The following is a 12,670-nucleotide window of genomic DNA, read 5'->3' as shown; positions in this document are numbered from 1 at the left end:
TGCTTGTTTTTTGACTTTCTGGAGGCCCAAAACTTCACAAAATCTCAAGTCCATCGATGAGCATATGTAACTTTGCATGAAAAATCTGGAAATGCTGAGTTTTGGTCAAAATGAGTTGCCCTGATGAAGGGTCGCGCGGGGGGTGAGACCCGTTAATGGGAAAAACCTACAAATTGCCAAAAAATGCCAAAATTCACCCAAAATTCTCAAAATTTCTTGGGATTTGTGCTGTGGCTAGGCTATTTAGTGCCTTGATCCTTGCGTGAAGCCTCAGCCAAGATACGGAGGGGATTGGGCCTCTTTCTCCGTTTTAGTGCCTTGGTCAACCGCCTTTGAAGCACCTTCATCTTTGCCTTGCACACGTACATCCGCGCCCAATAATGGTTCTTCATGTTCCTCAGCAATTTTTATCTTGGTTGGCCTTAGCCAACAGCCTCTCCAAGTGTGCATTGACCCGAATAAGCATGGTCTCCCGCTCAGCGGGCAATAGATCACCGGGTCTTCTTCTATTCAAGATGCGGTCTCCACGAATCCTCCACAACTCATCAAGAGTTTTCTCATCCTCCAACTGTTTGTTGCACTGCTCCAGGTATGAGATTGTCCATTGTGCCATCTCTAACTTCTGCTGCAACAAGCGGTTCTCAGCCTCCTTTTGCTAAATGGCCTCGTGATATTTTCTTTGTGCATAGTAAATAAGGCCTAAACGGCTATATGCCTTGCTGTAGTGTGCATCTATCTCAATAGATTTGTTGCAGACTTCTATTGCTTCTGTGTATTTACCAACCTAGGTATGAGCAGCTGCCCTGTTACAATAATATACAGCATTATCCCCAGACAGTGATATAGCTAATGTATACAAATCAATAGCCTCGAAGTATCGTTTTGAAGACATGGCTGCATTGCCTTGAATTTTGAATGCTTCACCAAGGACTTTATGTTCTGCTCCAGAAGAGGTTCCTATTTTTTCCATTTCCTTCATAGTGTCTTTGAGTACACATTTAGCTTTGTTCAATTGTTCAACATAATCAGGAGAACCAACAGGTGTGTTTCCAAAGAAGCCAGCATTTTCCAAACCTTCCTGAAATTGCTCAAATAATTCATCTTGAGAATTGCCTCCTGCTTCTTGCATTCTAGGTTCCATAGAAACAGCTTCATCCACAGATATAGGTGTTTCTTCATTATTGATAGGCCTTGGAGAAATGTTTTCAGATGGAGTTGTGAGAGAAGATACTGCATGGTAGGGATTTGTTGACTCTTGCTCTCTACATGAATCCAATCCAGATGACTTGAAAAGGTCAATCAATAAATGAGGTTGCAATTTATCATCTCCAGACCTTGTGCCAAGCTTGAAAACATCCACGAGACACTCTGTTGAAACTTCAATACCTTCAGTATCAACTCCTGGAGCAGGTTCAACTGCAAGCTCGAACAATTCTGGGGTCATTTGGCAGCTTGCTGGCAATTTTCTATGGAGGAAACCATGATGGGTCACGCGCACTGCCCAACGGGTCGCACACCCTGAACGGGTCACATTTGTGTAAATTTTGCACTGGAAAAGGCAGCCTGATGAGTCGCGCGCTCCTGACGGGTCGCGCGCCAGGCTCAACGGGTCACGCTTTTGCAGGAGGCTTTTGGAGGCCTTCCCGGTGTCAGAATTGGGCGCAGGATAGCTCGTTGGAAAGTTATTTGAGTCTAATTTCCAATCCAACTAGAATTTTTCAATTTGGAGTTTATTTGACCTGTCAAAAATCAAATCTCCCAAGACTGGTCAAAAAGTGCCAAATGAGGCTGCCTGAAGGAAGAGTGTTGTTGCAGTCAACGTTTGAATGCCTTACGCAACCCCAAATCGAGCTCATGATAGCTCATTGGAAAGCTATTTGTGTCTAGTTATCATTTTACCCATCATACAAGTCATTTGGCCAACCAAGCTAGGAGAAAACTTGATTTTCCCAAGGTCACTTCAGAGGTGCCTTTGATTCTCCTGAGGCAACGGTATTCTTGACATTTTTCTCAAACCATGACACCTGTGTAAAAAGTGAAGGAGGTTTTTCTTCCTTGGGATGTTTTGAACAAAAAAATCTCTCAGTTTTTCAAAATTCATCTTTGATTGCTCTGAAACATCATTTGAGTGAAACTTGCCCCGATGTGTGAAACAAGGAATTTTGTCGAAATGGAGCGAAATGAAGGGGATAGGGGGCTTCAAAATTCTTGGGGAAATTTTTGGGAGTGGGGAGGGATGTTAGGAAGCAGGGGAAAGTGGAATATCAGAGATTGAATGAGCGGAAGGGGTCCAAAAGGTCAAAACACAGGCCCAACCTAGAAAATTGCCAGGTTGTAGCAAGAAACTAGGGTTTGTGCAAAAATGAGGAATTTGTGGGATCTAAGGGATGGGAAGTGTTTGATAAGGTACTTTAAGGATAGGGGAAGGTGTATGAACATCAGGATATGAGTTTTGCCGATGATTTGGCCGCCCAAGAGAAATTTCCTTCAAAACCCTAGGAGAGGGAAATGACCTTGCCTAGGCGCAACTGAAGCATGAATAAGCTGTAGAATGACCCTATGGAACTTGACATGATGATGAAAACCCTATGAATGATGATAGAATCAGCTAAATGATGACATGGACTGCCATTTGGACAACTTTAAAAGGAGTGAAAGCAAACCCTAGACCTAATGCCTAGTGACCAAATTTTGCTTGAAGACTCACTGAAATGACAAAATTTGACCTTGACACTTCAAAATCACTTTGTAAGAGCATGTTTGATCACTGGAGGAAGGCTGGAAAGACTGAAACTAACATTGGCTCCAATGGGGATGGTAGCTCCTTGGAGGTGCCAAGAACCGCAGACCTCTGGGAGAGCAGACCAGTGCTTTCAACTATTGGGCAATGGAGTCATTATTTACACCTTTGACACAAAACTTTGACACATTTATTGAATGAAAACTTGACTGAAAACTGACTGAAACTTAACTGAAGCTTGACTCAAACCGACTCGATGGCAAACTGAAATAACTTGAAAAAACTCACTCAATAGACCAAACACAAATGACTCATGACTGACTTAACTAAAACAAGAACTTACAAAGCTTATTGAAGGGCAGCAGTCCATCAAGATTTGAAATCATGATGACAACCACCTGTGTTTCTTACAAGACAATATACATCAAACTATATCAAAATGCCAATGCAACCAATCAAGCAGATGCCTTCTTGATTGATTCTCCTGATCAGATCTTCTGGTCAACACTGAATACTGGTAACTGGGCATCCAAAAACATAGCTAACCATGATCTCCTTCATCACTGAACACAACAATAATTGCTTTCACTGCTGACTGTAACAAATCTGCCATTGGATCCTGAAAAACATGAAGACTTGACATTGCCACCTCCTGCTGAAAGATCAAGGTGTCCTTTGCTTCAAATTCTGATCTGCCTTCATCATGTGCTTCGGTAAAAGTATGCTCATGGGCTTCAAAAAATTTTGAACAAGTAGGTGAGCAGATCTCCTCTTGAAATAACATTTCAAAACATGAGACATATGAGGAAGAATCTGAAATGGAATCCTGAATGATTTGATCTTTTGTAGTTTGAATACATGGTAAGTCATCCTCATATGATATGATAGCCAGATTCTCATTACATTCATCAATCATAAGAAAAGAAATTTCAGATGTTTCGTGAAACCCAACACTAACATTTCTATCAGCTATCATAGATTCATCCAGAGAAACCTTTTCACTTACTTGAACGAAGATCTTGTCTTGTTTTTCACAGAGGCAATGAACTACCTCCTCATGAAGATCTAGTGCTGGTGAGATGAGAGCATTTAGGTCTGCTACTCCATTTTCTTCGTTTGAGGCAGCCGTGACAATACAACTCTCTTTTATGAGATCCAGAACAACATGTTTTGCCTCGTCACAATTTATCTCCCGATCTGATTTATCATCATCACTTTCTGAGATTGGAACATTACTTTCTTGCATTACCTGCATGCTGTCTTCTTCTATGGGTAGATCTGAAACAACATTTGCTCTTTCCTCATTTTCAACAATATGGAAATCTTCAGCCTGCTGATCTTGACAAATATCCTCTAAGATTTCTGTGTGCTGCTGAAATGGATTCTCGTACAGAGCCTCCATAATCTCAACGTCCATAAAATTATCATCTTCATAATATTTCTCAAGGCTTTCAATAAAACTATAAGCATGATTGCAACAGTCTTGAACTAAGTTTAATGATGGATAAGAGTCCATATATCTTTCAATGAACATAGCATGAAAATCCTTTAAACAGTAAATACAAGCAGGCGGCAAACTTTCATACCATGATTGGGCTTCACCTTCCAAAGTGGCCAGGAATATCTTCATCAAGCAATCTTCAGGAAAATCCACCTTCAACTTGCGAATATGCATATGAAATCTAACTAGATGAAGAGCAGCATCCTTCTTACCATCATCATTAAATATAGGCAGGTTCCTTGACCAATCTACCTTTGGAATTTTATTTGGAAAACCAGGGATGTGATCTCGACTCAAAGGAGCATATCTTCTTGCAATCCGATCCATCTTGAAAATCTCAAAGCTACTAATCTTCCTGCAGAGAAGTCACCATGAAGCATTGATCTCTAGAGTTTTCAGTGAAGGAGTCGGCAGTGAATGATTTCAAACTTGTCAGTGTCTGATCGTTGTCCACCATCAACAATCAGATCTAAACTTGATACATGTACTGGGGTAGAATGCAAATGAAGTGCTGTATTCACAAGCTCACGGAGATTGACTGAAGCAGTGTTTATCTACTTCCGCTTATGCAAAGCAAAAGCGTTTCGAAGGCTACCTGGCATAACTTCAGGCTCCGTCTAAGACTTATGAAACAAACACATCAATCAACAGACAAGTTTGTTCTCCCCAGTATGGTCGCCATTATGTTAGCGCTTGAAATTTCACCTCAGGCTGAGAAAGGTAAACCTCAAGGCAACATCAAACCATTTAGCCTCGTAGCTAGCCCTATGGGGCAGGAGAAGGCTCTCTCCAGTCTATCTCGGTAAAATCTTCAATAGATGAGATGACCAATAAGGTAACACTGATATTAGGCTAGTAAACTGATTAAAGAGTTTGATTTGGGGTTTTTTGGGTTTTTGGTGGCAAATTGAGGAGAGGGCAATTTCGGGTGTGGGGATTGGACACAGTTTCTGCAGGGGGTTCCTTGGGGCGACGTAGGAGACAGTGTTGATGCCTTTAACTGAGGTGGATGGTCAGGAATGAAAGATGAAGAGCTAAAGAGAGCAAACAATAACTTTGAATTCTCTTTAGACAGAAGAAAACATTGAAATTAAACAAACTTAAAAGCAGAGCATGGCAGGCATGAATTCTTACTTTAAAACTTCATTTGTTTAATGTGCAGAAGTAAAAGAAAGGAAATGAATCACATAAAAATCTTACAAGTACATTGAGAAACACACCATCAACACATGAGTCCACAAGAATCCCAAAGAGGACTGCAAAACCCTCGTCTTCCTTAACCAAAAATTGCAGAGATACAGTGAATAATACAATGAAAGCTTATCCCTCAAGAGTCCAACCATGAAAATGAGCAAGAAAGTACATAATATAGATGATCTAACCTATTTCCCTGCCTCCATGGGTTGAGCTCACTATCCTAGGAGCTGTTTCAACCACTTCTAAACTAAGCACTACAAATTAGGCAGTCAAAACAACTTGCCTCTATAAACTTGGAAACCAATTCATTCACTTAATATTTACCCTTTTCATGAACGAATGTTCTAGAAGTGTTACATAAGAGTAAAAGTTTCTAAAAAGTACAATAATTACATCAAAGAGAATCACATTTCATCCCAAAAAGTCAAACTGAGTCAAATCTGCGTTTTCTGGGCTGTACAGTGCATTTCTGGACAAAACTGCCTGACAGGTCGCGCGCCCCTGCCTGACGGGTCGTGCGCCTTTGGAGCCATGTTTGGGGCACTTTTATGTGGCCAAATTGAGCAAACGTGGGCTTTTTGGAAAGGTATGTGAATCTACTTTCCAACCCAACTAGAATATCTGAATTTGGAGTTCATTTGCCCTGTCAAAACTCAAATCTCCCAAGACTGCTTTCTGCAATTCAAAAAAGTGACAGAAAGTCAATTTTTGCTTGTTTTTTGACTTTCTGGAGGCCCAAAACTTCACCAAATCTCAAGTCCATCGATGAGCATATGTAACTTTGCATGAAAAATCTGGAAATGTTGAGTTTTGGTCAAAATGAGTTGCCCTGATGAAGGGTCGCGCAGGGGGTGTGACCCGTTAATGGGAAAAACCTACAAATTGCCAAAAAATGCCAAAATTCACCCAAAATTCTCAAAATTTCTTGGGATTTGTGTTGTGGCTAGGCTATTTAGTGCCTTGATCCTTGAGTGAAGCCTCAGCCAAGATACGGAGGGGATTGGGCCTCTTTCTCCGTTTTAGTGCCTTGGTCAACCGCCTTTGAAGCACCTTCATCTTTGCCTTGCACATGTGCATCCGCGCCCAATAATGGTTCTTCATGTTCCTCAGAAATTTTTATCTTGGTTGGCCTTAGCCAACAGCCTCTCCAAGTGTGCATTGACCTGGATAAGCATGGTCTCCCGCTCAGCGGGCAATAGATCACCGGGTCTTCTTCTATACAAGATGCGGTCTCCACGAATCCTCCACAACTCATCAAGAGTTTTCTCATCCTCCAACTGTTTGTTGCGCTGCTCCAGGTATGAGATTGTCCATTGTGCCATCTCTAACTTCTGCTGCAACAAGCGGTTCTTAGCCTCCTTTTGCTGAATGGCCTCGTGATATTTTCTTTGTGCATAGTAAACAAGGCCTAAATGGCTATATGCCTTGCTGTAGTGTGCATCTCTCAATAGATTTGTTGCAGTCTTCTATTGCTTCTGTGTATTTACCAACCTGGGTATGAGCAGCTGCCCTGTTACAATAATATACAGCATTATCCCCAGACAGTGATATAGCTAATGTATACAGATCAATATCCTCGAAGTATCGTTTTGAAGACATGGCTGCATTGCCTTGAATTTTGAATGCTTCACCAAGGAATTTATGTTCTGCTCCAGAAGAGGTTCCTGTTTTTTCCATTTCCTTCATAGTGTCTTTGAGTACACATTTAGCTTTGTTCAATTGTTCAACATAATCAGGAGAACCAACAGGTGTGTTTCCAAAGAAGCCAGCATTTTCCAAACCTTCCCGAAATTGCTAAAATAATTCATCTTGAGAATTGCCTCCTGCTTCTTGCATTCTAGGTTCCACAAAAATAGCTTCATCCACAGATATAGGTGTTTCTTCATTATTGATAGGCCTTGGAGAAATGTTTTCAGATGGAGTTGTGAGAGAAGATACTGCATGGTAGGGATTTGTTGACTCTTGCTCTCTACATGAATCCAATCCAGATGACTTGAAAAGGTCAATCAATAAATGAGGTTGCAATTTCTCATCTCCAGACCTTGTGCCAAGCTTGAAAACATCCACGAGACACTCTGTTGCAACTTCAATACCTTCAGTATCAACTCCTGGAGCAGGTTCAACTGCAAGCTCGAAAAATTCTGGGGTCATTTGGCAGCTTGCTGGCAATTTTCTATGGAGGAAACCATGATGGATCGCGCGCACTACCCAACGGGTCGCGCACCCTGAACGGGTCGCACCTGTGTAAATTTTGCACTGGAAAAGGCAGCCTGATGAGTCGTGCGCCCCTGACGGATCGCGCGCCAGGCTCAACGGGTCGCGTTTTTGCAGGAGGCTTTTGGAGGCCTTCCCGGTGTTGGAATTGGGCGCAGGATAGCGCGTTGGAAAGGTATTTGAGTCTAATTTCCAACCAAACTAGAATTTTTCAATTTGGAGTTGATTTGACCTGTCAAAAATCAGATCTCCCAAGAATGGTCAAAAAGTGCCAAATGAAGTTGCCTGAAGGAAGAGTGCTATTGCAGTCAACGTTTGAATGCCTTAATCAACCCCAAATTGAGCTCATGATAGCTCATTGGAAAGATATTTGTGTATAGTTATCATTTTACCCATCAAACAAGTCATTTGGCCAACCAAGCTAGGAGAAAACGTGATTTTCCCAAGGTCACTTCAGAGGTGCCTTTGATTCTCCTGAGGCAACGGTATTCTTGACATTTTTCTCAAACCATGACACCTGTGTAAAAAGTGAAGGATGTTTTTCTTCCTTGGCATGTTTTTAACAAAAACCTCTCTCAGTTTTTCAAAATTAATCTTTGATTGCTCTGAAACATCATTTGAGTGAAACTTGCTCCGATGTGTGAAACAAGGAATTTTGTCGAAATGGAGCGAAATGAAGGGGATAGGGGGGCTTCTAAATTCTTGGGGAAATTTTTGGGAGTGCAGAGGGATGTTAGGAAGTAGGGGAAAGTGGAATCTTAGAGATTGAATGAGCGGAAGGGGTCCAAAATGTCAAAACACAGGCCCAACCTAGAAAATTGCCAAGTTGTAGCAAGAAACTAGGGTTTGTGCAAAAATGAGGAATTTGGGGGACCTAAGGGATGGGAAGTGTTTGATAAGGTACTATAAGGATAGGGGAAAGTGTATGAACATCAGGATATGAGTTTTTCCGATGATTTGGCCGCCCAAGAGAAATTGCCTTCAAAACCCTAGGAGAGGGAAATGACCTTGCCTAGGCGCAACTGAAGCATGAATAAGCTGTAGAATGACCCTATGGAACTTGACATGATGATGACAACCCTATGAATGATGATAGAATCAGCTAAATGATGACATGGACTTCCATTTGGACAACTTTAAAAGGAGTGAAAGCAAACCCTAGGCCTAATGCCTAGTGACCAAATTTTGCTTGAAGACTCACTGAAATGACAAAATTTGACCTTGACACTTCAAAATCACTTTGTAAGAGCATGTTTGATCACTGGAGGAAGGCTGGAAAGACTGAAACTAACATTGGCTCCAATGGGGATGGTAGCTCCTTGGAGGTGCCAAGAACCGCAGACCTCTGGGAGAGCAGACCAGTGCTTTCAACTATTGGGCAATGGAGTCATTATTTACACCTTTGACACAAAACTTTGACACATTTATTGAATGAAAACTTGACTGAAAACTGACTGAAACTTAACTGAAGCTTGACTCAAACCGACTCGATGGCAAACTGAAATAACTTGAAAAAACTCACTCAATAGAGCAAACACAAATGACTCATGACTGACTTAACTAAAACAAGAACTTACAAAGCTTATTGAAGGGCAGCAGTCCATCAAGATTTGAAATCATGATGACAACCACCTGTGTTTCTTAGAAGACAATATACATCAAACTATATCAAAATGCCAATGCAACCAATCAAGCAGATACCTTCTTGATTGATTCTCCTGATCAGATCTTCTGGTCAAAACTGAATACTGGTAACTGGGCATCCAAAAACATAGCTGACCATGATCTCCTTCATCACTGAACACAACAATAATTGCTTTCACTGCTGACTGTAACAAATCTGCCATTGGATCTTGAAAAACATGAAGACTTGACATTGCCACCTCCTGCTGAAAGATCAAGGTGTCCTTTGCTTCAAATTCTGATCTGCCTTCATCATGTGCTTCGGTAAAAGTATGCTCATGGGCTTCAAAAAATTCTGAACAAGTAGGTGAGCAGATATCCTCTTGAAATAACATTTCAAAACATGAGACATATGAGGAAGAATCTGAAATGGAATCCTGAATGATTTGATCTTTTGTAGTTTGAATACATGGTAAGTCATCCTCATATGATATGATAGCCAGATTCTCATTACATTCTTCAATCATAAGAAAAGAAATTTCAGATGTTTCGTGAAACCCAACACTAACATTTCTATCAGCTATCATAGATTCATCCAAAGAAACCTTTTCACTTACTTGAACGAAGATCTTGTCTTGTTTTACACAGAGGCAATGAACTACCTCCTCATGAAGATCTAGTGCTGGTGAGATGAGAGCATTTAGGTCTGCTACTCCATTTTCTTCATTTGAGGCAGCCGTGACAATACAACTCTCTTTTATGAGATCCAGAACAACATGTTTTGCCTCGTCACAATTTATCTCCCGATCTGATTTATCATCATCACTTTCTGAGATTGGAACATTACTTTCCTGCGTTACCTGCATACTGTCTTCTTCTATGGGTAGATCTGAAACAACATTTGCTCTTTCCTCATTTTCAACCATATGGAAATCTTCAGCCTGCTGATCTTGACAAATATCCTCTAAGATTTCTGTGTGCTGCTGAAATGGATTCTCATACAGAGCCTCCATAATCTCAACGTCCATAAAATTATCATCTTCATAATATTTCTCAAGGCTTTCAATAAAACTATAAGCATGCTTGCAACAGTCTTGAACTAAGTTTAATGATGGATAAGAGTCCATATATCTTTCAATGAACATAGCATGAAAATCCTTTAAACAGTAAATACAAGCAGGCGGCAAACTTTCATACCATGATTGGGCTTCACATTCCAAAGTGGCTAGGAATATCTTCATCAAGCAATCTTCAGGAAAATCCACCTTCAACTTGCGAATATGCATATGAAATCTAACTAGATGAAGAGCAGCATCCTTCTTACCATCATCATTAAATATAGGCAGGTTCCTTAACCAATCTACCTTTGGAATTTTATTTGGAAAACCAGGGATGTGATCTCGACTCAAGGGATCATATCTTCTTGCAATCTGATCCATCTTGAAAATCTCAAAGCTACTAATCTTCCTGCAGAGAAGTCACCATGAAGCATTGATCTCTAGAGTTTTCAGTGAAGGAGTCGACAGTGAATGATTTCAACCTTGTTAGTGTCTGATCGTTGTCCACCATCAACAATCAGATCTAAACTTGATACATGTACTGGGGTAGAATGCAAATGAAGTGCTGTATTCACAAGCTCACGGAGATTGACTGAAGCAGCGTTTATCTACTTCCGCTTATGCAAAGCAAAAGCGTTTCAAAGGCTACCTAGCATAACTTCAGGCTCCGTCTAAGACTTATGAAACAAACACATCAATCAACAGACAATTTTGTTCTCCCCAGTATGGTCGCCAGTATGTTAGCGCTTGAAATTTCACCTCAGGCTGAGAAAGGTAAACCTCAAGGCAACATCAAACCATTTAGCCTCGTAGCTAGCCCTATGGGGCAGGAGAAGGCTCTCTCCAGTCTATCTCGGTAAAATCTTCAATAGATGAGATGACCAATAAGGTAACACTGATATTAGGCTAGTAAAATGATTAAAGAGTTTGATTTGGGGTTTTTTGGGTTTTTGGTGGCAAATTGAGGAGAGGGCAATTTCGAGTGCGGGGATTGGACACAGTTTCTGCAGGGGGTTCCTTGGGGCGAGGTAGGAGACAGTGTTGATGCCTTTAACTGAGGTGGATGGTCAGGAATGAAAGATGAAGAGCTAAAGAGAGCAAACAATAACTTTGAATTCTCTTTAGACAGAAGAAAACATTGAAATTAAACAAACTTAAAAGCAGAGCATGGCAGGCATGAATTCTTACTTTAAAACTTCATTTGTTTAATGTGCAGAAGTAAAAGAAAGGAAATGAATCACATAAAAAGCTTACAAGTACATTGAGAAACACACCATCAACACATGAGTCCACAAGAATCCCAAAGAGGACTGCAAAACCCTGGTCTTCCTTAACCAAAAATTGCAGAGATACAGTGAATAATACAATGAAATCTTATCCCTCAAGAGTCCAACCATGAAAATGAGCAAGAAAGTACATAATATAGATGATCTAACCTATTTCCCTGCCTCCATGGGTTGAGCTCACTATCCTAGGAGCTGTTTCAACCACTTCTAAACTAAGAACTACAAATTAGGCAGTCAAAACAACTTGCCTCTATAAACTTGGAAACCAATTCATTCACTTAATATTTACCCTTTTCATGAACGAATGTTCTAGAAGTGTTACATAAGAGTAAAAGTTTCTAAAAAGTACAATAATTACATCAAAGAGAATCACATTTCATCCCAAAAAGTCAAACTGAGTCAAATCTGCGTTTTCTGGGCTGTACAGTGCATTTCTGGACAAAACTGCCTGACAGGTCGCGCGCCCCTGCCTGACGGGTCGTGCGCCTTTGGAGCCATGTTTGGGGCACTTGTATGTGGCCAAATTGAGAAAAAATGGGCTTGTTGGAAAGGTATGTGAATCTACTTTCCAACCCAACTGGAATATCTGAATTTGGAGTTCATTTGCCCTGTCAAAACTCAAATCTCCCAAGACTGCTTTCTGCAATTCAAAAAAGTGACAGAAAGTCAATTTTTGCTTTTTTTTTTTACTTTCTGGAGGCCCAAAACTTCACCAAATCTCAAGTCCATTGATGAGCATATGTAACTTTGCATGAAAAATCTAGAAATGCTGAGTTTTGGTCAAAATGAGTTGCCCTGATGAAGGGTCGCGCGGGGGGTGAGACCCGTTAATGGGAAAAACCTACAAATTGCCAAAAAATGCCAAAATTCACCCAAAATTCTCAAAATTTCTTGGGATTTGTGCTGTGGCTAGGCTATTTAGTGCCTTGATCCTTGAGTGAAGCCTCAGCCAAGATACGCAGGGGATTGGGCCTCTTTCTCCGTTTTAGTGCCTTGGTCAACCGCTTTTGAAGCACCTTCATCTTTGCCTTGCATACGTGCATCCGCGCCC

General features: G+C 40.9%; 1 protein-coding gene across 1 annotated transcript; it reads right to left on the bottom strand.

Moving 5' to 3' along the window:
• Positions 1-784: 784 nt before the first annotated feature.
• LOC149209236 (uncharacterized) lies at positions 785-1,444 on the bottom strand. The gene has a single exon (XM_089398549.1). The coding sequence runs from the start codon at positions 1,442-1,444 to the stop codon at positions 785-787; it is 660 nt and encodes a 219-aa protein (XP_089254675.1).
• Positions 1,445-12,670: the final 11,226 nt, after the last annotated feature.

This window comes from Pinus tabuliformis, chromosome 1_2 (assembly GCF_031772625.1).
Source record: "Pinus tabuliformis cultivar Carrire ecotype Pingquan chromosome 1_2, CPIR1, whole genome shotgun sequence".
In the NCBI taxonomy this organism is placed as follows: domain Eukaryota; kingdom Viridiplantae; phylum Streptophyta; class Pinopsida; order Pinales; family Pinaceae; genus Pinus; species Pinus tabuliformis.
This window is presented reverse-complemented; position numbering and strand designations above follow the sequence as displayed.